The sequence below is a fragment of the Paroedura picta genome, chromosome 6, assembly GCF_049243985.1.
Source record: "Paroedura picta isolate Pp20150507F chromosome 6, Ppicta_v3.0, whole genome shotgun sequence".
Lineage (NCBI taxonomy): Eukaryota > Metazoa > Chordata > Lepidosauria > Squamata > Gekkonidae > Paroedura > Paroedura picta.
The window spans coordinates 1,080,168-1,108,032 of record NC_135374.1 but is presented as its reverse complement, the minus strand read 5'-3'; the positions used below and the strand labels follow the sequence as shown (position 1 = coordinate 1,108,032).

General features: G+C 50.4%; 1 protein-coding gene across 4 annotated transcripts in view; it reads right to left on the bottom strand.

Annotated features, from left to right (window-relative positions):
- Nucleotides 1–25,868, bottom strand: part of NUP98 (nucleoporin 98 and 96 precursor) — a 54,883-nt gene extending 29,015 nt beyond the window's left edge. The window contains exons 1-14 of one of the 4 annotated variants that reach the window (XM_077341113.1): nt 25,697–25,868; nt 20,081–20,183; nt 19,680–19,781; nt 18,960–19,139; nt 17,176–17,315; nt 14,438–14,545; nt 10,324–10,507; nt 9,770–9,930; nt 8,321–8,458; nt 7,645–7,729; nt 4,577–4,669; nt 3,436–3,576; nt 2,549–2,682; nt 930–1,117 (exon numbers count right to left, since the gene is read on the bottom strand). In XM_077341113.1, coding sequence (XP_077197228.1) covers nt 930–1,117; nt 2,549–2,682; nt 3,436–3,576; nt 4,577–4,669; nt 7,645–7,729; nt 8,321–8,458; nt 9,770–9,930; nt 10,324–10,507; nt 14,438–14,545; nt 17,176–17,315; nt 18,960–19,139; nt 19,680–19,781; nt 20,081–20,156 — 1,730 coding nt within the window. In that variant the 5' untranslated portion in view covers nt 20,157–20,183; nt 25,697–25,868. Of the gene's footprint in view, nt 1–929; nt 1,118–2,548; nt 2,683–3,435; nt 3,577–4,576; nt 4,670–7,644; nt 7,730–8,320; nt 8,459–9,769; nt 9,931–10,323; nt 10,508–14,437; nt 14,546–14,851; nt 15,066–17,175; nt 17,316–18,959; nt 19,140–19,679; nt 19,782–20,080; nt 20,184–25,696 lie in introns of those variants that run through there. The other 3 variants (XM_077341112.1, XM_077341114.1, XM_077341115.1) reach the window with 3 other exon arrangements.
- Nucleotides 25,869–27,865: the final 1,997 nt, after the last annotated feature.

Here is a 27,865-nt window from a genome sequence, read left to right as displayed (position 1 = left end):
TTTTTCCTGATGTTTAGGCGGCACCCTTTTAAATACTTGAAGATGGTTCTCAGATCCCCTCTCAGTCGTCTCCTCTCCAAACTAAACAGACCAAGCTCCCCCAACCTTTCTTCATACGTCTTGGTCTCCAAACCCCTCACCATCTTTGTTGCCCTCCTCTGGACACGCTCAAGTTTGTCAACATCCCTCTTCAACTGGGGTGCCCAAAACTGAACACAGGACTCCCAGTGAGGCCGAACCAGAGCAGAGTAAAGCGGTACCATCACCTCCCGTGATCTGGACACGATACTCCCGTTTGATACAGGCCAAAAACCCATTTGCCTTTTTAGTCACCGAGTCACACTGCTGACTCATGTTCAGTGTCTGGTCTATTAAGATTCCTAGATCCTTTTCGCACATGCTACTGCCAAGACAAGTCTCCCCCATCCTATATTGGTGTATTTGGTTTTTCCTACCTAAATGCAGAACTTTACATTTGTTCGTATTGAACTTCATTTTATTCAGTTTAGCCCACTTCTCGAGCCTATCAAGATCATCCTGTATTCTGTTGCTGTCTTCAGTTGTGTTTGCTCCCCCTCCCAGTTTAGTATCATCTGCAAATTTAATAAGTATCCCCCTAATCCCTCATCCAAATCATTTATAAATAGGTTGAACCACACAGGCCCCAGGACAGATCCTTGGGGAACTCCACTTGTCACTCTTTTCCAAGAAGATGCTGAACCATTAACAAGTACCCTATGGGTACGATTTGTCAACCAGTTGTTGATCCACCTGACAGAATTAGGATCCATACCGCATTTTACCAACTTGCTCTCCCAAGTATATGACAACGGGCTCCCCAGACCCCAAGGAAGCACCCAGCTGCCAGAGCAAGAGAAGGGCTGCTCCAGACTAGACCAGGCACGAGAGAAACTTTGCCCTTGACTCACTTGGGCATGAACGCTCCATTGGACAGGGCGGGCTCCTCGTCATCCAGGCCATCGAAGAGGTGGGATTTGGAGGACCCCGTCGTCTGCAAGGCTTTTGGCCGCACTCTTGTCGCGGGACGAGGAGTCAGCTTGTAGTGAGTGGGCGTGGTCAGTGCCTTCTGGGCTGCGGGATTGGTCGGCTTCAGTCTCTGCAAAAGGAAGAGGCCGTGTCAGCAAGCGCAGCCAGATGCGGGCTCAGACTGCCATGAGGCACACAACGCCAGCTGAACTCCCCAATCCAGAGAGTTGGCTTAGCTGTGCTAAGTGTTGGCTGTCACCAATTGGGTGCATTTATGGTCCAGTTATCAGACTGAACACAGAAATCCCTATCCTGCTTCCCGGGGCTAGGCAGGCAGCACAGCTCTTACTGGGTGTGAACTAGAGCCCCAGGTGCACCTGTTCATCTGGATGCTCCCAGAACATGGACCAGGGCCCTGCCCAAATATACCCCTGGCTGCGAGAAGCAACCAATGAGGATGCCAGAAGCACCCAATAAGATACTGGCTTGTCGACTGGTTTTTGATTTTATACTGAATTGTATTGAATGCTATTGTTTTATTGTTATATTTTTGTATAGTTTTAAATGTTGTAAACTGCCCTGGGGCTGGCCAGGCTGGGAGGGGCGGTTACAGAAACCAAATAATAATAGACAAACAAAATGTTCGGGCTTCTAGAGGGAACCAGGGGCCATGTGTTTCCAACTGGCACAAAAGCCTCACTTGTCCCTGCAAAGCTGTGAACAGACAGACAGATCTAGTCTCTGGAGCACCCCGGCTGAGGAGCCAGACCGGCACTAGGGGCCACGGCGACTCCTGGTGTCCTGCCGGAATGCCACACAGAGGCTGTTCTCCCAGGAGAGGACCAGGTAAACTCCAGGCCTGGGAAGACAAGGCTCCGAAGGAAAAGGCAGGAAGCAGCCAAGGGTCAGGAACAATGGGCTCTCTTGGAAAGTGGGTGACGGGTCCACGGCCACCCAGTGAGCTTCAAACACAGGTCCTCTCAGATCCTAGCCCAGCACTCTAACCACTCTAAACCATGCTGACTTGAAGATGCCACAAGAGTGCTTTTGCTGCAGAAAAGTGCCCTGGGTGCCACAGTGGAATGTTCTACCATGGGGAAAACTCGCACTCCACGTTTCTTCAAAATCAGGGCGCTGACGCAGGAGATATGCTTCACTGTGTGCCCAAAACACCAAGTGGGCTAGGTGAGGGAGGGCCCGTGGGTGCGGGGCATGGCAAAGGTCACAGAGCCAATCCCTGGCACCTCCAGTCCAAAGCAATGTGAAAGACCTCTGACCAGGGCCATGGAGGCATCAACATGATACACCAGCAGCCTGACTCCAGGCAATGCGGAGGGCGGCTCACGTGCCCAGACTTTCAAATTCAGCTAACAAAGGCTGGGGCTTATCATTCCTATTTTAAATAGAACTGACGGGACAGTATGTAGCCATGTTTATTTACTAGAAGCACTCTGCTGCTGCTAAGGAAGCCGTGGCCTGGATCCTCTGGATCCTTCTGACCGTCTCTCTAGACGGAGGGAGCGGGGATCAGTGGGATGCAACGTGCCGCTTTAGGCCTCACCTCTTCCTTCTTCTTGGGATCCGACATGGGATTTCTGAAGAGAGGAGAATCCCCAAAAGGCGAGTAGGTCAAGCTGTTGAGGTGCTGCTGGAGAATGGCTTGCTGGGCTGCTGTCGCATTCGGGTCTGTCAGAGCTGCAAGCAAATCGAGGGAGGGAAGACGCTTTGGGCTCTCACAGAACTAAGGGCCACTTGGAAGATTTGAGGGGTGGAGCCTGAGGAGGGGAGGGACTTCAGCCCTTTCCCAAGCCCCTCTTTGTGCGGGGGGGGCCAGCTTTATTCCTGGGCATGCAACAGGTCAGAAAAGTGACCTATGTGGACAAGAAGTCAAAGAAGACTAGCTGCCCTCCAAGCAACAACGGCGGGCAGTTTTGGTTGGTGGTTCTCTCGGCTTCCTCTTTGGAGAAGCTGAGTAGCTCCAGTGCTTGGTCAAGGTCCCAACCTGGGGTGGGGAATCCTACCCTGCCATTACCTTTACACTCACGGCTCTTATAAGCAGTCTTTCCTCAGGTTGTCCCTAACATGCTGCTGGGGATTTCTACTGCAGATGCAGAGCAGCCAGCGTGGGCAATGACCCACCACAAGGAAGGAGGTGAAAGGCCACGGGAAGAGCCCCTGAAGTCCCTGGCTCAAACTCCAGCACACTCCAGGCTGCTGGCCCTTCCAGGGCTCAGGCACACAACCTTGGCAGTCTGAAAATGGAATTCTCTGATGTCAAGACCCCCCCAGGGAGCCTCAGGGTGGGACTGTGGACCTCCTGTCACAGAATCATAGAGTTGGAAGGGACCCTCCACGGTCATCTAGTCCAACCCCTGCACAGTGCAGGAACTCACAACCCTGTCAAGGGGCAGGATCGCCTCTCTCTTGGAACTGCAGATTCACACTTACCCACAGCAGGCTGGGGAGCTCCAAAGCCGAGACCGGCCGCTGCGGTGTTGAATCCCGGGGCCCCAAACGCGCCTGTCCCCAGCGTGCCTCCTAGCTTGGGCTGGGTGCTCCCAAACAACGAAGTCTGTCCTGCACTAAGGGCTACGGGGGAGGGGGGGAGAGGAGGGCACAAAAGGACAGTTTGAAGAAAGCCATCAAAACCCACAAGATCTCCTCCCCCCAAAACGTCTACATCTTGATTTGCAGAAAGATTAATTAATGTCTTGCTCTAGTTGCAATGAAGAGTTTGAAAGTACTCAGTGCTATTAAAGCCCGGCCAATCAGCCCTGGGGTTTAATATTAAAACAGCAGGTGCTGTCAAGAAGTCCCACCTCCACGGTTTTTCATGCAAGGAGAGGACGATACGACTGCAAGGAAGTACTTTTAAAAACTCAAGTGTGCTTGTTTGTGTGTGTGTGTGTGCGTTGTGCGTGAGAGTCCACGTAGTCGGCTGCAACTTTGCTCCCTTCGAATCCCGCAGCAGAAACCCGCAGGATTTGGGGGGGGAGGGGGGTGAGGTGCTACGGACTTGCATCTAGCTGTTCCACTGCAAAATGACGACACGGCTAGCCCCTGAGTCCACCTCCATGGAAGCGGCACCGTTACGTATCCTGACGCGTGGGCGAATGTAATCAATGCCAAGAGGCGAGCACTCCCGCTGGAAGGAGCTCCCGTCGCTGCAGCCGTCACACGCACGGCCTCACGGGGGTGGCGCTTTGCAATTCACATCATCCAAAGACGGAATATAACGGAAATTACAGTTCTGCCTCTCGGAACCGAATCTGAAGGCGGAGCGATTTTAGCCACAGCGAGACACAAGGCCGTGGGAGTTTGGAGGCAGCAAAGCCGAGACAGACTGATGAAGAGGAGGGCCCCGAATCGGGGTAGGGTGGGCGGCAAGGGGGGGGGGGCTGCATAACGGCAGGAGAAAGCTGCACCGGGGGGGGGGGGCAAGGAAGGGGAGAGGTCCTGATGGACGGCCGCTCGCTACAGACCTGTGATGGACAGAGAACCCCACTGAGGACGCCCACCATGCAGAGGAACGGCCCGCCAGGGCTAGAGAGGGGACCGCGTTCCGGGATGGCTCCTTCGCATTCGTTACCTGGCCCAAATCCTGTTCCAAGTCCAGTTCCCAGAGCCCCAGCCGCAGGCTTGTTTCCAAACAGGCTATTTCCAGTGGTGCTTGCCCCAAAGCCTACATGCAAAGAACAGTCAGTGGGCTCCTCTGGCACCCGGCCCCTCCCCTCTCGGCGGCTGGCTAAAGAGCCCGGCCTCGGCTACGCTCGCCCTCCGCAGGCGCACACGGGCACCCTGGCCCGGCCCGCTTTCCCCCACCAGGATGAGCGCCCCGTGGGCTTCACGGATTACTGGGAACAATCATGGACTCCCTGGCTCCACTTTGGAGGCGGTGCAAAAATGAACTTGTCAGGATCGCTCCTGGTAGAACAAGCGGAATGGATTGTAAGGTGAACTCGCCCTCACCGGTGGCTGGACAGGCTGATCCTGCACTGAGCAGGAGGCTGGACTAGATGGCCCCTTCCCCCTCAAGGTTTCTATGGTCCTACTCCAGATCCTGATGTCTAAAGAGTTAAATTGGTCTCTGGAACATGAGACCAATTTAGCACATGACACTGCCTCAACTGGATGCTGATATACGTGTGCTTCGGCTCGGTTCGTCCGTCTCAGCGATCACCAAAGCCTGAAGCGGCGTGTAGGAGGCCAGCCCTGCGGTGCGGACAAGAGAGGTGAGAGCGGCACGCCAGCCGGCAGCTACACGCAAGCACAGAGTTCCGCACCTGTGTGCAACCGCCAGATGGCGCACCACTGCCACCACCGCCCCTCCTCTCCACATCGCAGCACTGGCCACCTCGGCCTGCGGCGATCGCCAAGGTGGCCAAACCGAGCCGAAGATCACACCCTACATTAAACAGTCCTTCCATGGGTGACAGCTGCTGACCCTGCACTCTTGCAGCCACAATACTGGGAAACTCAAGGTTTGTAAAATTCATTACACAGAGGAAAATTAAATGAGTCTCTCATCTCTCTCTTACATGCAGGGAGTGCCTTTCTCCCTGTCCCCCACTTTCTTTCACGTCATCATGAAAGGTTCCCAAAATGATGCTCTCTGACATCTTTTTGGGTGCTCATCAACTTTTGGAGAGACGAGCAGGACCAGGTGGGGCTTTCTCCCAGCAAGGCTCCTGGCTGGCTGTGCAGGTTTCCTTAAATGTTGCCTTGGCAGCAGCTGCCCCCACAGCCAAGCATCTACCCCCTCTGCAACGGAAGCTGAGCAGCAACCGCCATTTTGTGGCGGGCTCTGCCGGCTGCTGCAGCCATTCCGTGGGGGCCATTTGGATACTGTGCCCGCCACGCCCTGCCAGAATTCCAAATGCGGCCACAAGCCCCAAAAGTCTGGAGACTCCTGGAATACGCTAGAGCGTATCCTGCATTCACCTGGTGCTACGAGGTACAAATTGCAATTTGATTTCGAAAACAATTTTTTGTTCTTTGCATGATTTTAAGCCAATCATTGTTTTATGAGGACTCAGGATTGTATTTGCATATTCTAGGACTGCCCCCCCATGAAGTCTGTTGGATAAACGTGCAGGGAATTTTCAGCAGAGTGATAAAATGAATTTCCCCCCCTCTGCTTGCCCCCATTGGCCCTGGCCTCATTTTTATTTCTGCTTTCTTCCCAGGCGAACGTGCCACAAAGCCTTTCGAGAGGATGCGGCACCGTTCTGGGGAAGCAGCATTTGCTGGCATCAAAGAGAAGTGCTGCGTCAGCGGCTCACATGTCATTTGTATAGAAGGGCCCCTCACACAGAAAGCGGGCCCAGCTGAACCTGAACTGCTGCAGGGAGGGGGAAGTTCCTCATGAGGTCCTCCCTCTCCTTCCTCAAAAGTCTGCAGAACATGCCCGCAAGAGGGGGAAGTCACGGAAGCCCTCTCAGGGCAAGGAAGGGGCCCCAGAACCTCCCTGGCTCTCCACTCCCTCCTTCCTCTTTCTGCTTCCCAGAGGGGGATAGTGGGCTGCTGCCTCGACCAACAAGCCCGCGGCTGGCCTTGTTTTGTCTGGGAAGGCCTGGGCAGGTTGGCTTTGGCTCGGGGAAAGCTAACGAATCCCTGACAGGTCAATGCTAATAATGCTTGGCCTGTGCAAAAGAACATCCTATCAACCAAGAAATAAAGATCCACTGAGCCTGGGAGGGGCCTTTGCTCAGTGGCAGTACCTCTGCTTGGCATGCAGAAGGTCCCAGCATCTCCAGCTAAAGGATCTTGCAGCGGGTGATGAGAACCCGGAGAGCTGTTGCCAGCTTAGGTTGACAGTACTGATAGACTGAGGTTCTGGGGTTCAGTATGAACCAGCCTCATGTATTCACGCAACACACAGAATGAGTTTCAGAACTGTTACTAACAGCGATTTCCAAATAGCAGAGCGGAAAAGATCTCAATACGTGTGGGGGAACAGAGCAGGCTCACTCACTCACCCCCCACCACCGGGCAAAACTTAAAAGCAGCCAGGAGTGGATGGCAAAACTGTGGAACTGCAGAACTGGAACGGATCCAGGCCCTGCCCAAAGGCAAAGGCAGCCTCAGCTCCAAGACACTTTTCCCAGAACGCCTCCTGCGGAGCAGGCCACCCCACCCTTTGCATTCTACACCTCTGTCTGCGAGGCTGGCCGAGGGGAGAACAGCTCGACCGGAGCCCAACAAGATTTTCAGCCTATGACAGGGGTAGTCAAACTGCGGCCCTCCAGATGTCCATGGATTACAATTCCCAGAAGCCCTTGCCAGCGTTCACTGGCAGGGACTCCTGGGAATTGTAGTCCATGGACATCTGGAGGGCAGCAGTTTGACTACCCCTGGCCTATGAGCTTTCAAGAGTCAAAGCTCCTTTTGTAAGCTCATCCCCCAAAAATCGTCCTACCAGACTCAAATCCAGCTGTCCGACAAGGTCACCTGCTGAAAGTTAAGAGAGTTGCTTTGCCGCTTCGAACTCCCAGGAAGAGCAATTTAACATGAAAGGAAGGCTGAACCGTTTTGGGACCCCCCTCCCTCGACACCGGTCAGTATCTGGACGTAGAAGCATTTAGCCCACTGCACGCCATGTGGTACATTCAACAGATTTAAGTACATGCACCGAATTCAGAAGAACTCTTTGGTTACCAAAAAGGCTGCCGGTCGTCGTCCCGAAGGAGGGTGCGCTAGTGGTTGTGGTTCCAAATCCAGCAGGCTTGTTGCTAAAAAGGGACTGAAAGGAGAAAACACACATGTCTTTGCTTAGCAGAACACCACATGGTCTCAAATGAAAACGGGCACATTCTCTGTCGCTAAGAAATACCTGGGAAATGCATCACCAGCTGAATGAGATACTTGGGATGGGTCTTAAAAAGCAGATGCAGGGAAGAAGATCTTTTCCTCCCCACTGCATTACTTCTTAGAAGCCGGGGGAGGGGGGGGCAAAAACGCCCTCAGGCTTGGTGGGGGCAGCATGCGGCAAGGGAACTCAAATCTTCGCCTCCTTCCTACTGCTCGTCGGGGAAATGCAACAAAACAAAGATGGCAGGGGGAGGCAGCTGCACATCAATCCTCCTCCTCGCTAGAGAAGATCTTGCCATGGCAGCTTCCATGGCAGAGTGGGGGTTTGGATCTGGGCCTCCCAGATACCATTCCATCCCTCTTAACCGCCACAACAGCCTGGCCCTCTTTAAGTTTCACATCATCCCAAGCAGCAACCTCCAACCCCGCTTGTGCCTGACAGAAAGCAGCCAGCCTGCCACAGGTGAGGCAGGGCAGGTGAGCTGGCACCTCCTGAAGACCGCACTGCTCCCCACAGACTTACCGAGCCGCCAACGCCAAAGCCCGTGTTGGCCTGTCCAAAGAGGCTCGTCCCAGTTCCAAAGGCGGTTGCAGTATTCGTATTGGCAGCGGTTCCAAAAAGGCCTCCCGCCTGCGCGGGCTGCGTTGCCCCAAACAAGCCCTGTGAACATCAGTGGGGACATTTCAGAAACACCCCTCGAGTGCAGCCCTGGGGACCAGCTACCGTGCAATGGGGCCGGGCATTAGCTGCTGGCAGCAGCTGTCCCGGGCAAGACGGGCAGATATGATACCAAGCGCAGCTCAGGCTGGATGGCCAAACATCAAGCTGAAGAGCCAGCTCCAGCTGAGCGGTGAAATGGCAGAAAGAACCAAACCCGCATGCTGGATCTCCATGAATGGCACCTGCAGCTCTGCAGAAAAGCTGTCCCTCAGCCCAAAGCAGTAGAAACCAAGCAGGTTTTACTGGAACATCACAGTCCCTGGTCTCAAAGGCCATTTTCCAGAGCTGCCTGTGACCTCTCCCTTTGTGCCTGAAGACCGGGGGAAGCGCCCTTCAAAGCAGGCATCTCCTCCCCACCATGCAAAGCATCCAATAAGATGGCAAAGTGATGGGTCACAGCAATCTAATTCTCGGAAAGGCTGGATCCTGCAGTGCCCTTTCTGCCCACGCAAGGACATTTCTTCCTTCCCAATGTAGCTGCATATCTCAGACCAAGCCCCAGAGCAGCTCATTTCTACCGGCAGACCTCACGGATCATGTGATCCAGCCAGTGGCACACAGGAGCCCTCAGATCAAGAATGTCAAAAGGCTGCTGGCGCGTTGGGAGGAGGGAGTCTGCTCCCCTTGTCATAAGATGCAACCAATGTGAAGAAAAAGCCAGGTGTGCTCTAATACCAATATTGACACCCAAGTCCATAAGAGTACGCAGAATGGCCTGGGAGCACCGGAGGCAGCAGCAGCAGCAGCACCGAACTAAAAGTGAGAGAACAAGCCTGCTCTGTCCATGGATAGGAGACTTCCGGAAGCCACGCTGAGGTGGTTCAGGGCTCTTTGTGGATTCGGCACTAATCCACTCAAAAGGGAAGGCATCTCCACAGAGCTGGGGCATCAGTGGGGCTTCCCCTGTCTTTTGTGGGACAGCCTGCAGCAAGAAGAGGCTCTGATGCTTTGCCAAGACTGCAATAAACCATTCTGCAGCTGGGGGGGGGAGGGGGAGAGGGAGAGACTTGCAGCCAGTGGGAAGCACACACTGTGAGATGACATGAAGGGGTTCAAACTCCTGGCATCTCCACCTTGTGGGCTGAGGAAGACGGCTGTGCTCCTGAGCAGCTGGCTGGAAAGGGCACACGAAGCTCCCCGGGCAGTTGGAACAGGAGAGCTTTCAAGGAGAATCTTTTCTGGGTAAAAAGGCGCAGAGTCCAGCCAGAGCGAGGGGCTTTCCAGGGCTGCCGCAGCCCTTGTCCCACTTACCATGGTGTTCGTATTGGGCTGCCCGAGAGTGCCCGTGTTCCCAAACGAGAAGCCGGTGTTCTGAGCCGTTGTCGCCTGGCCAAAGGGCTTGTTGAAGAGGCTGGTGGTCTGCTGGGTCTGCCCAAAGAGACTTCCTGTCCCTGCTCCAAACCCTGTCGTACCTGTGCAGAGAGGAAGAGGTGAAGCACTACACAGCGGGGTAAACAGCATTTCATCCAGCCTTTCTCACCACTGAGAAACTAATGGAACACCCTTCCAGAACCCCCAGAAGTGGCACGATTGTGCAGAATAGCATAGCGGTGTATGAATCTCTCCTCCAAATCCCCCTTTCTGGTGTGGGTTTTCGCACATCCCTGTAAGCCCTCATTCCCAGCTACAACCAAGTTTTCATTAGATGTAGCTCCATTTGTCCCCTCCCTCTGTCCCTGCGTCTTACCCTATATCTCTTTGGCATTTTTCTGTTTTGTGCTCACAGAAGGCACTGCAAACACTACTGTCAAAATAATTAAGATGATGCCTGACATCTTCTTGCAGCCAGACTCATCAGCACTTACTGGTCCCAAAGCCTGTCTTATTCTGTCCATACGAAAAGCCGGTGTTAGTGGTGGAGGAGCCAAAGAGCCCCGTGGCAGCACTGGACGTAGCCGTCGAGGATCCAAACAGCCCCGGAGTCGCTCCAGCTCCGACGGGGTTGGTGGGCCCTTTGCGGTTTGCTTGATAATCTTCCAAGCGAAGTTCCTACAGCAGAAAGAGTCCTTAGGCACCATCACAACACGTAGGACAGCTGAGAGGGCATGAAGCTGCCTTGTTTGTTGTTGTTGTCAGTCATTCTCTTGGTGATCCCATGGCACAGCTGTCACCATGATCCCCGATCTCACCCCGCTGCCCTCAGCCGTGCAATGCTCTGGCCAGCGTCCATTCTGTGCCCAACCACCACGCCCTCTGTTGGCCTGGTTTCCCTTTTCCACTGACCCATCCTAGCATAACTGCTTATGCTGACGAATTGGATTGCATTAGATGGCCAAAGGGAGCCAGAGTGTCATAATTTTCCTGACCAACAATATATCGGACTTTATACATGGTAGTATTTCCTTGTTTGTGACTTTTGCCTTTGCCTTACACTGAATCCAACCCTCAGCCATCGATGCCGTTACTTGTAAAGGGCTGTTTTATTCATTTATATATTTATTGTATTTCTTTATATTTGTTGTATTTCTATACCGCCCTCCCCTGAGGCTCATGGGGAATCCAATTAGAATTCATTAAACGATTGAAAAGACTGTTTAAAATGTTTTGTGCCAGATATCTGCAGGATTTTTATCTATTAAGGGCTGTCTATGACACTTTAAATATGATTAAAGCAATGAGGTAGTTGTGCTTGGAACCAAGACCAGCAATCCAGGAAAGAAACCTTCAGAGAGTCTGCCAGACATTGAAAAAAGAATTATAGTTATTGTTAATCTAAGTTATCCGTACTGTTTCTGATCTGTTTCATGTGAACCGCCCTGAGCCTTCGGGGAGGGCGGTATACAAATATATAATGAATACATGAATAAATGAATAGTTGCCTTTCTTGTGAAAAAATAATCCCAAAACCGAAAAGTTTTAGTCAAGGTACCATCTTTCTTGTGCATGCATGCTTCTTCAGATGTGCACACAAAAACTTATTTATGCCCAGGATAAAACTTTTGTTGGTCTTCAAGGTACTCCTGGATTCAAATATTGTTCTGCTGCTTGAGACCAACAGGGCCACCCACCTGAATCTTTCATTCTTAGGCAAGAAATTACAAAATACAAGCATGTGAGAATTTAACACTCTAGCTACTGTCAACACAAGAGCTGAATTTATCAAAGTTCCTAACCTTTATCATAATATAAGCAAAATGTGAAAGTAAACAAGGTTTCAAGTTACAATATTAAGAACACTCATAGGGATTTTCACATAACACCAAGAGAGACATGCTCAGTAATCTCACCTAATCTTCTGAAACTTCCAGAGGAACGTGATTTGCTTATCATGGTTATGTCTGCTTACTTATCAGAATTATCTTACTGTAAATCTTTTCTATCTTAAGCATGTGATTATTATCTACCTAAATGACTGGTTCTTAACTATGTGGGAGATAATCCATCAGGAGATAATCCAGATAATCCATTTAAGAATACATCTGATACGTCCTTATTATAAATCTAACATTTCTGTTAGATTTATAACATCTAACAGATTTATAACATATAATCTTTGTGTTTAAAGATTAAAGGAAAACCTTATGCAACTCAAGCTCATTGACGGCTGAAGCTAGCATGAGCTCACCCTAGGAGGAAAACGTGTATGGTCAGCACGAAAGGTGAGGATACAACCAAACACTGCTAAACATTCAGACTAGCAGCTGCTCTCCAGGGTCTCAGGCAGAGGTCTTTCTCCTCCCTCCTGCCTGGTCCTTTTACCTGGAGATGCTGCTGGGGATGGAACTGGGGATGTTCTGTAGGTCGGGCAGATGCACTCCCACTGAGCTACAGCCCCTCCCCTCTCTGCCTCAGGCATGGTTTTGTGACCAACCAATCCCCCCCTCCCGCACACACACATAAAAATACCGACCTGATGCAACTGTTATCAATGGCACTGCCGTCAACCAGAAAAAAGTAGCACAACTATAGTAATTACCTTTTCCAGAACATATTTCAAAATCCTTTTTCCTAATCTTCCCAGAGCAGCTCAAAGGAGCTTGCAATCATAGAACTAAAGCTTCGCTATAACAACAAAAGAATGGGGCCAGCAGGGGAGAGAGGAGCAGGACAGCCGGTGTGTGGACTGGGAGGCAACTGGGATGTTCTGTGCAGGCCATCCTGAGAGAAAGGATGCCTCGGGAGCAAGTGGGGGAGCAAAGGGGGAAAGGGTCCCCGCTGTATGTCATAGAATCCTAGAGTGGGAAGGGGCCATACAGGCCATCTAGTCCAACCCCCTGCTCAACGCAGGATCAGCCCTAAGCATCCTAAAGCATCCAAGAAAAGTGTGTATCCAACCTTTGCTTGAAGACTGCCAGTGAGGGGGAGCTCACCACCTCCTTAGGCAGCCTATTCCACCGCTGAACTAGACTCCTAGAATCATAGAATCATAGAGTTGGAAGGGGCCACACAGGCCATCTAGTCCAACCCCCTGCTCAACGCAGGATCAGCCCTAAGCATCCTAAAGCATGTCTGAACAGCCGGCACATCTCACAGGGCTGTTGGTGGCGGGGATGGGGCGGTGGAGGGTGTAGTCGTCCAGGCTCTGTGTCGACCAATGTAGCTACATGTTCTTGCCATGACTATTGTGACTCCATTTGGCTTGCCTTTGCTTTTAGTGTTTGCTTTGCTTATTCGTGGCTGGGATAATTCAAGCAGTTTCACAAGGTTTTGAAGGTGAGGCTTGTGGGGCTGGTGTCTGCTACCTTCGCCATTCACAGAATCAGAGTTGGAAGAGACCTCCAGGGCCATCTAGTCCAACCCCCTGCACTAGGCAGGAACTTTGGGAGGGGGGTGGTGGTCAATCTGCTGGCTCTCCTTGGAGCTCAGGCACAGAGACAGCCTTGTCTGGACCGTTATGCTTTGTTTTTGTGAGGTGCGAGGAGAAAAGGGCAGAGTGTCCTCTGGAGTTTTTCTGACTGAATTCAGAAAGGGAGGGGGAATGGGCTGTGAGATGTAGGGGTGCTTGGGCAAGCATGCTGTAGTCTAAGCAAGATGTTGGAGAAGTCCTTGCTTGTTCCTAAACAGAGAGATTTCTTACAACAGAAGCTGGCTTAGTGGGAATATCCGGATCCTCACAGGGGTCTGGAATGCCACCTCAAGGACCTCAGAGTGAGGACAGGAGTAGAGAAGTGCTCAGCTGTCGAAGCTCGATGTATGGAGGAAGGTGCTGAAAAACTACCTTAGCTACTTGCAAGGTAGAGGCCTCCTCTTCTAAGTGTTACATATTATGGCCCTCCCCCTAACGGACCTGTTGAAAACAAACTTGACAATTCAAAAAGTAACTAATTTGTATGGGAACAAAGGATACCCCCCCCCAAAGTACCCCTTAGGGGGGGGGGACTTGTCTTGCCTATTATTAAATACACCATGAAAAAAAGGGGATGGTTCAAAATTATTGCAACAGAAAGAAGAGTCTTTTGACTAGACCTCCCCAAACCTGAGAGCCAAAGGCCACATATATATAATTTAAAAGGAAAACTTGACAACCACTGAGGAAAGCCCAATTGAAAACGGTTCAATCTGGAGGCCGTTCTGGTTGTGCTTATATACATATATATATATAAAAAGAAGAGATAAGAAATGTTTATTTGTATTATTAAATACAGGCATTGGGGCTTTTGTGGGTTCCTTGGTAAACCAATTGCTTTCATTGCTCGGAATCAATTCTTTCTGCTTATATTTCGAATAAAAAAACCCATACTGTTTATTGGGTTTGCCTGCATCCTTTATTGAAGTTTGTCTCTCCGATGCCTGACATTACATTTTACGGCTCACGAGGCCCAGCCCGACAAAGTGAGGGGGACACCACTAGTTTAAAGGCAGGAAAGGCAGCAAGCAAATGTTGTAAATAACTATCCAACCATCACAGCTGCTGAGTAGAGCAAAGGGTGCAGAAAAGGAGAGAGGCAGACCGTGAGACAGGCACTTGGATCGACTGACCTCAAGGGATTTACTTTCGTACTCCTTCATTGCCGTGATGCACTGGTGTTTTGTGCTGATGTTTGTACTGACTCCGGACTTGACCATCGTGTCGGTGCCAGTTGGCGGCTGCAAAAGGAAACAGGATAGGCGTCAAGACTAGCTCAGAGTCTCACTTCTTCTGGGGTGGGGGTGGAGGGGGGAGATGCCTGGCACCAGGAATCCGGCAAGCAGTTGGTTACTACTAGACAGAGCAGCAATGGTTCTACCAGCAGCCACGCAGAGGAGCCAGGGCAGGGCAGAGAGGAGGAGGTGGGAAACCCTGGCTCAGATTTCTGCTTCTTTATGACGCTTGCTGGGTGGCCAAAGTCCATCGGGAGGTTTCTAAGCTCCTTAAGGCAAGGAGGTCTCTATGCACAGCAGGGCTTGGCTTGCCTTAGTGCATGCTGAAGGCAGGCACTTCCCCATCTTCTTGGCATGCAGAGACATCGTGCCCCTGCCTCTGGTCTGACCCATTCTAGGCCAGTTCGGCCATGGAGGACCTGTAACCCCCCAAGGCGGTCCACGTTGGCTCAGACTGGGCCTGCTGATGCTACAGCGGACACAGAAAGCTTATTCCAGAGCAAGCTTAAGCAAGGAGAGCCGTGTCTGCTGTAGCAGATGAGATAATATCACATCTAGACCATCTTCTGCTTCACCAACTGCTACGGAACCTGCAGAATCCCCACCCTTAAAGGAGCCACTCCCCTCAGGGGACAATCATGCAAGCACACAGTAGATAAATGCAGGGCCTTGGTACGTTGGGTGACTAGTGGACACTGAGAAATTTGAGTCCAGTGGCACCTTTAAGACCAAAAAAGCTTAACTCTGGGAATAAGCTTTCATTTGTGTGCACACTTCTTCAGATTCACAGTAGAAGAAAAAAAGCTGGTTTTTATACCTCGCTTTTCACTACCCAAAGGGGTCTCAAAGTGGCTTCCAATCACCTTCTGTTCCTCTCCACACAACAGACACCCTGTGAGGGAGATGGGGCTGAGAGGCCACCCAAGCTGGCTGGGTGTGAAGGAGAAGTGGGGAATAAGCCTGGCTCCCCAGATTAGATGCTGCTGCTCTTGACCACGTCACCAAGTGTGTGTGCACACAGAAACTTGTACCTCGAACAAAGGTTTGTTAAAGGTACCCCTGGACTCAAAGGTTGTTCTGGTGCTTCAGACCAACCTAGTTCCCTCCCTGAATCTAACTTCCTGGTGGCTTACATATTGTGTTTGTTAAACGTTCCACCTTGAGCACAAAAATATTTGGAGTCAGTCATGATTCCTCTGAGCCAATCTCAAGTTTCTGACAAAAGCTTCTGTGGGGTCTTTACAGAGTAAATAAACATCAGTTGAGGGTAATAACCAAATTTATCAATTATGTGGGATAGCCATGTTGGGCTGAAGCCCCAGAACGACATTTGAGTCCGATGGCACCTTTAAGACCAACACAGTTTTATTCAAGGTGTGAGCTTGCGTGTTCATGGCACTCAAATACTTAAGTCCAGAATAAAACTTTGTTGGACTTAAAGGACTCAAACGTTGTTTTGCCTCTAGGAAGTTGTCTTGCATAAGCCCTATTACAATAAAATGCTTATTTACCCCTGGGTTTGTTTCCTTACAGGCTTCTGCAGGGAAACTGTACTGGTCAATAATGGGAAATATCTGTCTTTCCCCCAAGCCCCCTTAACAATGGCCAAAAATCTACCACCCGAAAACAAGACACTTTTCTGTCTTGCCCAATTCTTTTATTTAGATTTATAGCCTGATCCAGACCTCTCGGGGCAGGTAACATCATGACAGAGTTATAAGATTACAGAATATCATACTCTAGATCTCCCATGCCTCAAACTGCAGAACATTTTACTTTAATACACATCATACTTTTGTCTTGTACTTTTCAAGAACAATTTAGGCAGTGCTTCCAAACTAGAAAATCCACATGAGCGGGTGATATGCCAAATAATTATTGCCTGTGCATATATTTTTTCTCTCTAAAATTAAATCCATATTTTAAAAGCCATGCAGAGTTGGAAAAGCAATAGTCAGGGGCCACAGAGTTCCTCCCTTTCTGTCCATTCAGCCAAGGGCAAGGAAACAGCCACAAAATGAAACGGAATTAACCTTGAAAGAGGAACAGTGACTTGGCAAACTCGTCACTTCTTGTATCAATGAGGTTTCGTCCTCAAAATGATACAAAATTCTAAAAGGACAACGGCATATTACAGGCTATCATTCAGAGATATGTAAATGAGGTTGTGTGGGCCAATAGCCTGCAAACAGGCTGGATTACAATACTTTTACTTGGATGGTACCTCTCCCAAGGGGTACTTCACACAGCACGTAACTAAATTGTGGAACTTGCTGCCACAGGATGTGGTGACAGAGGCTTTCAAAGGGGAGTGGACAAATTCATGGGAGACAGGGCTATCGGTGGCTACTGGTCAGGATGGGTCTCGGCTCTCTCCCATGCCAAAGTATGGAGAGTATCAGCTGCTGGGGAGCACAGGCAGGAAGATGCTGTCACAGTCCTGCCTGTGGGCTCCTCCTAGAGGGAGCCGGTTGGCCACCGTGAGACAAGAATGCAAGACTTGATGAGACTTTGGTCTGATCCATCATGGCTCTTCTTGGGTCCTTATACTCACCAATACAGAAGTTTAATGAACAGAATGGCCTAGGACAAAGGTAGGAACCACCCTTTTGAAAGTAAATTAAAACCAAACTTGCATTGAATTTAATAGTTGTGCCTGTAGGAACAGTTGTAAAGCTTGTCGATCCAAAGAGGGAGCCGGAGGTACCCCCAAACGGGTTGGAGGTTGTGTTTGTGGTTCCAAATAAGCCGCCACTGCTTGTACTTGTCCCAAAGTCTGCAAGACAGAAAATGAAGTCAGTAAGCAGGCAGCTTCCATACAGAGTGAGGGTCTGGTGGCAGTTCTGAACCTAGGAGGACGCACCAGGAGACAGCCTGGAAGTGCTGACCTTCCATTTCATTGTGTCTCCAGTGAAGGACACCTGCAAGTTTCCAACAACAGCCCTGCCTTTTTACTTTAAGCACAGAAACCAGGGTTGTTCAGAGGTCTGCCCCTCAGAAAAATGCAATTTTAAAAAATATATTGAGGAGGCAGCCATGTTGATCTGAAGCAGAAGAACAAAGTTCCAGTGGCACCTACAGAGTTTAATGCTCAGGATAAACTTTCACTGCACACAGGCTACTTCAGATACACTGAAACGCAAGTTACCCAACCCTACGTACAGGTGTGCTGCAAATTAGCATTCACCATAACCAAGATGCCCATTTTTATGACCGGCTTAATACAAAGGGTTCTGATTGGCCATGGGAGGCAACCAATACAGAGCAAGCATCCAATCTGTAAGGCACTGCCTCCTCCCGCCCTCGGGCACCAATCACAGTCATCAGGAAGCCTTTCCTTGGCTATCCCACCAATCAGAATGGCCTGCCTGGCATCTGCTAGAGGCTCGGCAGTTTCCATCATGGCTCTGGTTTTATCCGCGGGGCTCTGGGTAGCTAGCAAAGGCTTAAACAGGTTGACATTCTTTCCTTGGATGGACATGCATATGCTTCCCCTTGAGTCCTGATTACTTTTCCTTGACTGCTCCTCAATTCATATTCTTCTTCCCAAGCCACAAAGGAGAATGCCCTAAAGCAACTGCTGGAGGCCCCCCAAAGAGAGCCACCAAGACTTCTAATTCTGTGCTGATTTTCAACCTTGCACAAAGCCCACCCTGCCGGACCCCCTTTGGGCAGAGGAATGGATCAAAACTGAGAATTAGAACTCGGAGCCTTACCCGCTCCCATTCTGTGTGTCACAGGACAGCAAATATTTCCAAAGCCCATAGCCCAGCTTAGATAGTCCACACATCTCATGTCTATCTTTATTTTCTTCACCAGCACACTAATGTCTCTGGACAGAGGTATGCACATTTGAGAAACCCTCAAAGAGCATTTCTACTCATGCCGGCAGTGTGCAAAGCAATGTGCGGAGCTGTGCTAAGGATGACTCCCGGTGAAGAACACTGGCTTATTCCATGGTCACTGCTCTGCAGCAGACTATTAGCTCTGCCCCTTGCATTTCCAAGCCATTTTTGCATGCTGGAGTGGGATCGCTCACAGCTCTGCCGCTTGCAAAGTACGGTTGGCATCATATGCCCCTTTTCTCAATCTAAGCACCGATGCAGCAATCCTAATCAGCTTAACTTTGTGGGGCATTCTCAAAAAAGTCATCTCTTGCCATACTGCTTAAGCCCTCTAATAAAATTAGGACACACAACCCTGAGGAGGACACCTGCCTATTACTCATTGTCCACTCTGAAAACTTCCCATGAAAACTTCCCATGAAGGGCAAGCCACTTCATGCTACTGGAATCCACAGACTCTGTAACAAAGTCACAACAACAAGCTAGAGGGAAAAGCAGACTGAACAACTGCACGTTTTCCCTCAGCGAGGCAATTCCCAGAGCTTACTGTACAAAAAAGAATGTCTGGAACTCACTGCCGAACCCCACGGGTTTATTCTGCGCGAAGGCATTGTTCTGGGATGAGAAGAGGCCTCCGCCGGTGCTCGCAGTCCCAAATAAGCCACTGGAAGTTCCTGTGGACGTCCCAAACCCAAAGCCAGTGCTTGTGGAGGACGTGGCAGGCTGGCTGAACGTGCTGGAGCCAAACAGTCCTCCTGCGACCAGAAAAGAACCGAGCTTATTTATTTATATATGAGCTTTTATTGACTGCCACTCCCACAATCCAATTCAATTGATGATATAATTCAATTCTATAACCTCCCTCCACCCCCTCCATGCCTAGTGACAGCAACACACCACTGCCCTTGGGAGAAGTAGTCCCTGCCCTTCTGCAGCGAGGGACCCAATCTACCTTGGCCTGGCCTCAACCAAATGCCTGGCAGAAGAGCTCTTTCTTGCAGGCCCTGCAGAATTGTGGCAGCTCTGCCAGGGCCCTCAGCTCATCCTGGAGCTCATTCCAATAGGTTGGGGCCAGAACCAAAAAGGCCATGGTTAAGGCCAGGTGCACCTCTCGGGGACCAGGAGCAACTAGCAGATTCAAACTCTCTTAAAATGCTAAAGAGTCATAACAAAAGAAATGAGAGCAGAATCACAGAATCATAGAGTTGGAAGGGGCCACACAGGCCATCTAGTCCAACCCCCTGCTCAATGCAGGATCAGCCCAAAGCATCCTAAAACAGCTGCAATTCTTATACCTGGTTTGGCCTGCGTGTTCCCAAAGAGTCCTCCTGCATTATTGCTTGATCCAAAGGCAGACGTCCCAAAGGCACCTCCACTCGTCGTGCCAAAGCCAGTACCTGTAGAGCAATCAAAGGTAGAGGGCAATGAGACGGCACACCTGGGGGAAGGGAAGGTTCAAACACCAGGGGAGGGGTGGGAGCATCTTCCTCACAAGAAATTAACACAATGTTAAGCAGAACATTTACTGAAAGGTACACCACCTATACAACAGATAAGATTCGTGATAATTCAGAGAAACAGAACTGACAGCCCAAGGATCGTTACATCTAATGTCAAAGTTGGAGGTCTAAGTTACAGCTTTTAAATGGAAAACCTCAATTGACCATTCTCACAGTATCAAATCAACAGTACATACTCTGTCCAAAAGTTGAAGTCGTCCCAAAGCCCCCCGTGCTGCTGCCAAAAGGCGTCCCAAATGATTTGTTAAACATTTTGAAGTTGCGTCAGGTTCTCAAAACCTAGAAGAAAATAAGGTAAGTAATGTGCTTCTGAAAAGCCTGTATGTTTAGCCCCATCCAGATATGTGCCAAATACAGCCACTAACACCACCGTGCAAAATAGGACCCTGACAGATACAGCATGGTCTGCCGTAGCAAAGAGCCAGCTTGGTGTAGTGGTTAGGAGTGCGGACTTCTAATCTGGCATGCCAGGTTCGATTCTGCACTCCCCCACATGCAACCAGCTGGGTGACCTTGGGCTAGTCACAGCACTGATAAAACTGTTCTGATCAGCAGTGATATCAGGGGTACCTTAGCCTCACCTGCCCCACAGGATGTCTGTTGTGGAGAGAGGAAAGGGAAGGCGAATGGAAGCCGCTTTGAGACTCCTTCAGATAGAGAAAAGCAGCATATAAGAACCAACTCTTTTTCTGCCTCAGTAATTTCAGGGCTCTCTCAGCCTCACAGGGTGTCTGTTGTGGGGAGAGGATAGGGAAGGCTACTTTGAGCCTCCTTTGGATAGAGAAGAGCGGCATTTAAGAACCAACTCTTCTTCTTCTAGCAGAGGCTGGCTGTAGAAGATCAATACTTAGCAGGGCTAAAATGAAACTGCATTCCTTGATTAGGAACTTCTGAATGACAGTCACAAACACTTGACCTCATGACTGAAATGTTTTGATTGGTGAAAACCTTAAATTCAGCAAAAGCAATACAGCCCTTCCCTCTTTTGAATAAATGCTTCGGGGCTAAAAAAACGTGCCTTGCTGGGTTTTTTCATCTGCCACTTCATGACAGGTCAATATTATGCTGCAATGAAACGTAAGATGTGGTTTGTCTGATTATAATGGCTTTGAAATGCATCGATTACATATATTGTTAATCTGCTGGCCACCTTGGTGGCCCTGATGAGGCTAGAACTGGGTCTACATTTTGTAAACACATAACTGACATCAGAGAATGACGGGAGGTGTGCCCCTGGCCACAGCTACCAGCCATATGGGTGAAGCCACAAGCAGGTTTCAGCAGGACTACAGAACTTGTTGACATCTGAAGAAGCAAGCAGTGACTCATAAAAGCTCTTCCTCTGCCACTCATTTTGTTAGTCTTGTAGGTGCTCCTGGACTCCAGCTCTTTTCTACTGCATACAACCTCTTGCAAGCATTATTACATGGCTTTGTGATTCTGTCCTTTCTTCGCATCAAAGGAAAATCTGTAGGCTGTGATCCTAACTACAAGGCCAGGAAAAGGTGATGAAAGGTCTGAAGAGAAAACAAAATTATACCACTTAAAATTAGACAGAGCAAAGTGCTCCCTTCACCATCCCATTTCTGAATGCTAAGGTAACACCACCAAACTCTGAATGTTCTCCAAATTCTTAAGCATGAGCCAGTGTGGTATATTGATTAAGAGCAGCTGACTCTAATCTGGAGAATCAGGGAGTTCCATGCCCCCTCCCCTCCTCCTCCTCCACATGAAGCCCGCTGGGTGACCTTGGGTTAGTCAACCCTCTTGGTCTCACCTGCCTTGCATGGGGCCTGCTGTGGGGAGGGAAAGGGAAGGCGGTTGTAAGTAGAGAAAAGCTGGGTATAAAAATCAGCTCTTTCCTTACTGACCCTTCAGTAAAGTAAGAATAGTACAAATGATATACAACACATATAGAAGATCCTGAATATAATATTTCAGGGTGATCATTACTTTGACACTGTGATCGTATCACACAGTTCTGTTTTTGAACAACAAGCAACATCAATTCTGACAACTTCACATCGTGTGTGTTAAGCGCCATCAAGTTGCCTCCCATTTATGGCCATCCTACCAATTAACATCCTCCATAACATTTTCTCATTAAAAGCCTTGCAAACGGAGGCTTCACTTATACCACAAGGAAAAAGAAAAATTCTGCTGACCCACAATGCCAGTCGATAGCTAAAAAATAAAAATGGGAACCTGGTGGGATTATGGTACTAGATGAAGAGCATCCAGAGACACTGGAGGTCTTATTCACATCTCTGCTTCTGTCTCTAGCCACCACATGACTGCACCACCTTGCGCTGTCCTCCAGCAGAATCATTTGCAGGAGTTGGTTATGAGTGTAATTTTGCGCACGCCAGTGGCTTCCTGTGATCACCTTAGCAAGACCTGCTGGCAGCTAAAGCCAAGACAAGTCGGCATTATAAAGAAATATTACATAGCACCACCAGTACATATTCTCCAACTATACATAGAGGCTTCGAAGCCAGAGCAAAGGGATTAAAACTGCTCAGTTGAATGCCGAAATGCCAAATCATGCAAGGAACTGAACGACACTCTTCATAAACCTCTGCAGAAGGAACAGCCCTCAGAAATTAACTTACAGGCACGCTATCTTGCCCCACTCAAGCCTTACGTATACAGACCAAGCAATTACTCGCTCATCCTATCCAAGACCCACGTCCTCCCATACATTCAATTTCCCCAAAGCTTGAAATAAAGAAAGTCTGCCTCCTGCCTGATACAAAAAATAGAAACTTTGGGGAAAGCTAAAAAGCATATTATGAAATATTTTTCTTTCTAAAAATGCCACCAAGACACTTTCTAATTAATGGAAACCCAACCCTGGTAAAGAAACATTGCTCTAAATACATGAACTGTTTTTGTTTTTCTGGGTATCATTATCATGTTCCTAAAAACAGATTTAAAAACTCTTCCTTTTTCAGTCTCAGCTTTTTTCTTTTCCTTACTCTTCCAAACAACAAAATGTTATGCTCAGGTAGCTTATGTGCTAGTATCTAACAACGTACGATTTGACACTGTCTGAATGCAAATCAAGTCACATACATAATTATTTATTTGAATAACTCCCCCATAGTCCTTGGAACGTGCTTGAGGCAGAAAATATATTACAGTCTATAATTTTATGTGCTGAGTTACATGTGATGCAAGTAATGAAGTCAGTATAATTTTCTTACCTCTCAGGCTTCAAATTTTCCAAAAATGTTATATTTACATATATGATACACAATTTGTAACACTCATTAACATGGCTCCAAGCTTTTCCGCCAGGTTTTTGGTTGAGGCCGGCACTGTTAAGATCTGGGCTCCCCCATCCTTAAGCGATTAAGACCGATGTGGCTCCCTTTTTAATTCCCCCCCTCCCCGAGGTGCTATTCATCTGTGTGAGCAGGGGAATGGGAGGGTTTAACTGTTGCCAATTGGTCTTGGTTTGTGATGTTATTTGTAAGAGGTTTTATAATGGGTTTTAATTGGGGTTTTATTGCGAATTTGTTAGTCACCACAAGCTGGCCAACAGGAATGGTGGGATAAGAAATTAAATAAAAATACATCACTATCTTCGATTTCTATAATCTTGACGGAGGGCGGCTACCTGACTGGGGAAGCAACATCCACCGCACAGCCTCCAGGATGCCCCGTTTTAAAATCATCCAGCACACCTTTCAATCCCCTGTTATGTGGCAACCAACAACCTGCCATGCCAAAGCCACTCTACAATAATCTGTTTCAGCCATCTAAGGAGGAAGGTGTTGCGGCAGATTGGCAAAGTACATTTAGGAAAACCCAAGTTCAATCCTTGGCACCTCTCACAGAGAGCCAGTTTGGTGTAGTGGTTAGGAGTGCGGACTTCTAATCTGGCAAGCCGGGTTTGATTCTGCGCTCCCCCACATGCAACCAGCTGGGTGACCTTGGGCTCGCCATGGCACTGATAAAACTGTTCTGACCGAGCAGTGATATCAGGGCTCTCTCAGCCAAGGCGACTGTAAGCTGCTTTGAGCCTCCTTCGGGTAGGGAAAAGCGGCATATAAGAACCAACTCTTCTTCTTCTTCGTTTTAATCAAGACGGGCAGTCATGTTAATCTGTCTGAAGCAGAAGAACAGAATAAGAGTCCAATAGCACCTTAAAAAATTAAAATGGGGGGGGGGTGAGCTTTTGGTGAGTCAGGACTCACCTGTTCAGATGCAGCTAGAATAAGAGTCCACGTGCTCTTACACCACAAGACTGATGGATTTCCATTCTGTTAACTGTTTATTGAATCTTTCATGGAGACAGAACAAGATGGGTAGCCATGGTAGTCTGTCTGTAGCAGCAAGAGAGCAAGTGTCCAGCAGCACCAACACAATTAGTAGCAAGGGAGGAATGTTCGGGAGTCAATGCTCACTTTGTCAATACACAATGCCACTGAGGACCTCCATGAATCTGCTTAATCCCTTCTTAAAGCCATCTACACTTACAGTCACCACTGGCACTGAATTCTGCAATTTAATAACTTGTCTAGTAAAGAAAACATTCCATTTGCCTGGCCCCAATGTGTTTGAATCTCCAGGTCTCGCTATTGCATAATGTGCCTTCAATCGCCTCAAGAAAAAGTAATTACATTTTTCTTGAGGCGATCTTGACCTTTAGTAATACTGGAAAGGAAGAAAATATTTTCCCCTCCAATTTAGGCACAGCATACAGGTATTTCTAAAATGCAGCACCCCAGGCCCTCTCTTCCTAAGTGCCCCAGCCCCCTAATAAGAACCAGTGTCACATAATGGTCAGAGAGTCAGACTAGGGTCTGAATCCTCACTCTGCCCTGAAAAACCAGTGAGTGCCCATGGGCCAGTCACTCTCTTATTCGGCCTAAGCAGGGGCAGTTGTGAGGACAAAATGGAAACAATATTAGGTAACCCATTTTAGGTCTTCGCTAGGGCCAACTCAAGATATAAATTAGCTGGGGGTGGTTATGTTTTATTGTGAGTTTTTTAATGATTTGAACTGTTGCAAGCCTGATTGCTGGGAGCAGCAGGTCATAAATCCAACAACAATAATAATTATACATGGAATAAATAAGCTTGGTTGCCGTCACCTCCACTTCTTACAGCTGCACAGGATACACAGTGGCCACAATTAAACAAAGGACAAAATTTTAGCCTAGTAGCACCTTTTTGTACCCTGCTTGAGACTGCCTGAGGGAGTCTCCAAGCGGCTTCCATTCGCCCTCCCTTCCTCTCCCCACAAGAGACACCCCGTGAGGGAGGGGAGGCCGAGAGAGCTCTGCGAGAACAGGATTGTGACCAGCCCAAGGCCACTCCTCCGGAGGAGTGGGGATACCCAGCCCGGCTCCCCGCTGCTCTTCTGAACCCCACGCCGGCTGCTTCGGACTAACGGAGTCCAATCCGGAGAATCCGCTTCCGTGTTCCCGCGGGCAGGGCAGACTTCGTTCGCGTGTCAGCCCGACCGGCTGCTCCTCCCCCCGTTGAGGCGACCCCCCCCCCACAGCCCCTCTCTTCTGACCCCCCCTCCCCCCGAAGGGAGCCGTCCTGGCGGGAGCGCCCCCGGCCCACAACTCCGCGGGCTGGACGGCGCTCCCCAAGGGGGCCGCCTCCCTTCGGCCCCGTCCCTGACCCGGTGGGGGGGGGGAGCTGAGCCCCGCCCCTCCCCCCCGCCCTGGGCCGCCCCTCCCGGCGGGCTCGGCGCCGTAGGCCCCCCCCGGCCCGGCCGTCCCAGAAGCCTCCGCGGCCCCGCCCTCCCCCCCCACCGGGCGCGGGGCTGTCACCTCAGCTGGGCCGCGGCGGGCGGGCGGGCGGGTCGGTCAGCGGCGCCTCCCCCAGCAGCACCAGCAGCCCCGGCAGCAGCAGCGGCGGCGGCGCCTCCTCCTCAACACCCGCCTCAGCCGTCGTCGCCTCGCGCGAGAGGGGGAGAATCTGCGTCACACACGGACGCACGCACGCAGCACGCACGCACGCCCGCGCCCCGCCTTTCTGATTGGACGGCCTTCGCCGCCGCCTCAGCCGATTGGCCGGGGGGAGCGAGAGCGTTAGCCGCCTCAACGCGCCTCTTCGGCGTCGCCTGACGTCAGGCGCAAGGAGCCGCCGATTGGCGGAAAGCGTCGTCAGGGCTTGTTGCTGGGGCTGAGCGGCGAGCGACAGAGCCGACATCCGGGACACCGGGAAGTGCGTCACCGGTTGGGCGGGCCGGGGCTGCCAATCAGGGGAGGGCTCGGTTCCCATAGCAGCCCCGCTCTGGATGCGTCAGGGTTTGCAACGGAAGGCCTGGCAGGTCAATGGGGCTGCTGCCAACCTCCCGGCGGGGCCTGGACAGCCCCTGAAATAGAATAACAACCTTGATTCTTATTCTATAATATATATTACTATCTTATAATAATAACTTTATTTATATAGCCCTCCCTTTCAGCTTGGTTCAGGGCAGGTGACAAGAAGTCATAAAATTTGGGAGATGAACATAGATATTAAAACATATTAATTAACAATGCTGGGAGCGATCGTGGGCAAAAGAAGAAGGGGACGACAGAGAATGAGGTGGCTGGATGGAGTCACTGAAGCAGTAGGTGCAAACTTAAATGGACTCCAGGGAATGGTAGAGGACAGGAAGGCCTGGAGGATCATTGTCCATGGGGTCGCGATGGGTCGGACACGACTTCGCACCTAAGAACAACAACAACAAATTAACAATGTTAACCCACATCCATTCACAATTACCCTTGTAAAGGGATAGGTTCCAGTGGGCCTGAAGGAGCACAACAAAAAGAGTCAAATAGCACCTTTAAGACCAAAGCACTCAAAATAAATCTTTGTTGGTCTTCAAGGTGCTCTTGGGCCTTCTAAAGGGGAGCTCCTTTTCTGCTGGGCAGTTGGAATTTACAACCAAAATAGACAACGGATCTCCACACCACAGGGAAAAGATCCCCTGGAGATGTTTTTATTTATTTGTTGAAAAAGAAATTTAAACAAACAAAAGCCCAGGGTTGCCATTCAGGACTGCCAGTTAAGGGAACCGCACGTGGGACTACGAGGGGCTGCTTCAGAGGACAAACTCGGTGGCGGACCACCCATCCCGGGCGAAATAGTGTCCAACTGTTCTCCCAGCCCCCCGCCCAGGAGAGTGCACCCAAATATCAAGGGGTTTCCAGGCCCCTTTGGCAGCCCTTTGTCCGCTCCCAGCCAGCGGGTTCCAGACCAGGCGAAACGATCCGGACTTGTAGTTGGACGCAGCCAAGCTCCTTCGTCTTGACCCCTGAAGGGCCCCCAGCTCAAGCTCCACTGGGAATGGCCAGGAGGGGCTCGGCTTGCCCCTCGCCTGGCTTCCTGAGAAGCAGAGGAGGAAGCAGCAGCACCTGAGCCAACTGGCCCACTGGGCCTCTGGGGAAGCCAAGGTCCTTCTCCAGGATGGCCGAGGCAGGCAAAGGTAGGGGGGCCGGGAGATTTTCAGAGTGGAGCCTGGGGAAGGCGGGAATCGGGGAGAAGAGGGGCAGTGAGGGTCTGTCTCTGTGGTGCTTGGGGGGGCGGAGTGGGGGGGCTCCTGGAGTTCTGGCCCTGCTGGGGGACCTCCTGAGGGCCCTTTTGGCCCCTGAGTGACCCACAGTGTTGGCCATGGGGCTGATCCAACAGGGCTTCTCTGTCTGGGGCTGGGATGCTCTGTGTCCTTGGTGCTTGGGGGCTCCTGGAGTTGTGGCCCCGCTGGGGGACTTCTTGGTGGCCCCTGGGTTTGAGTCCCCGAGTGACCCAGAGTGCTGGCCTGGAGGGACCCCGGACGGATGCAACGGGGCCCACTCCTGTCCGGGTCAGTGCTGCTCTGTCTCCTTGGTGCTGGGCGGGGGGGGGGGGGTTGTGGCCCTCCGGGTGCCCCGGGCGCGAGAGGGGGCCTCTTCGGTTGCCGCTGAGCGGAGGCGCCCCGGGAAGGCAGAGCCCCCTTGGGGGGGGGGAGA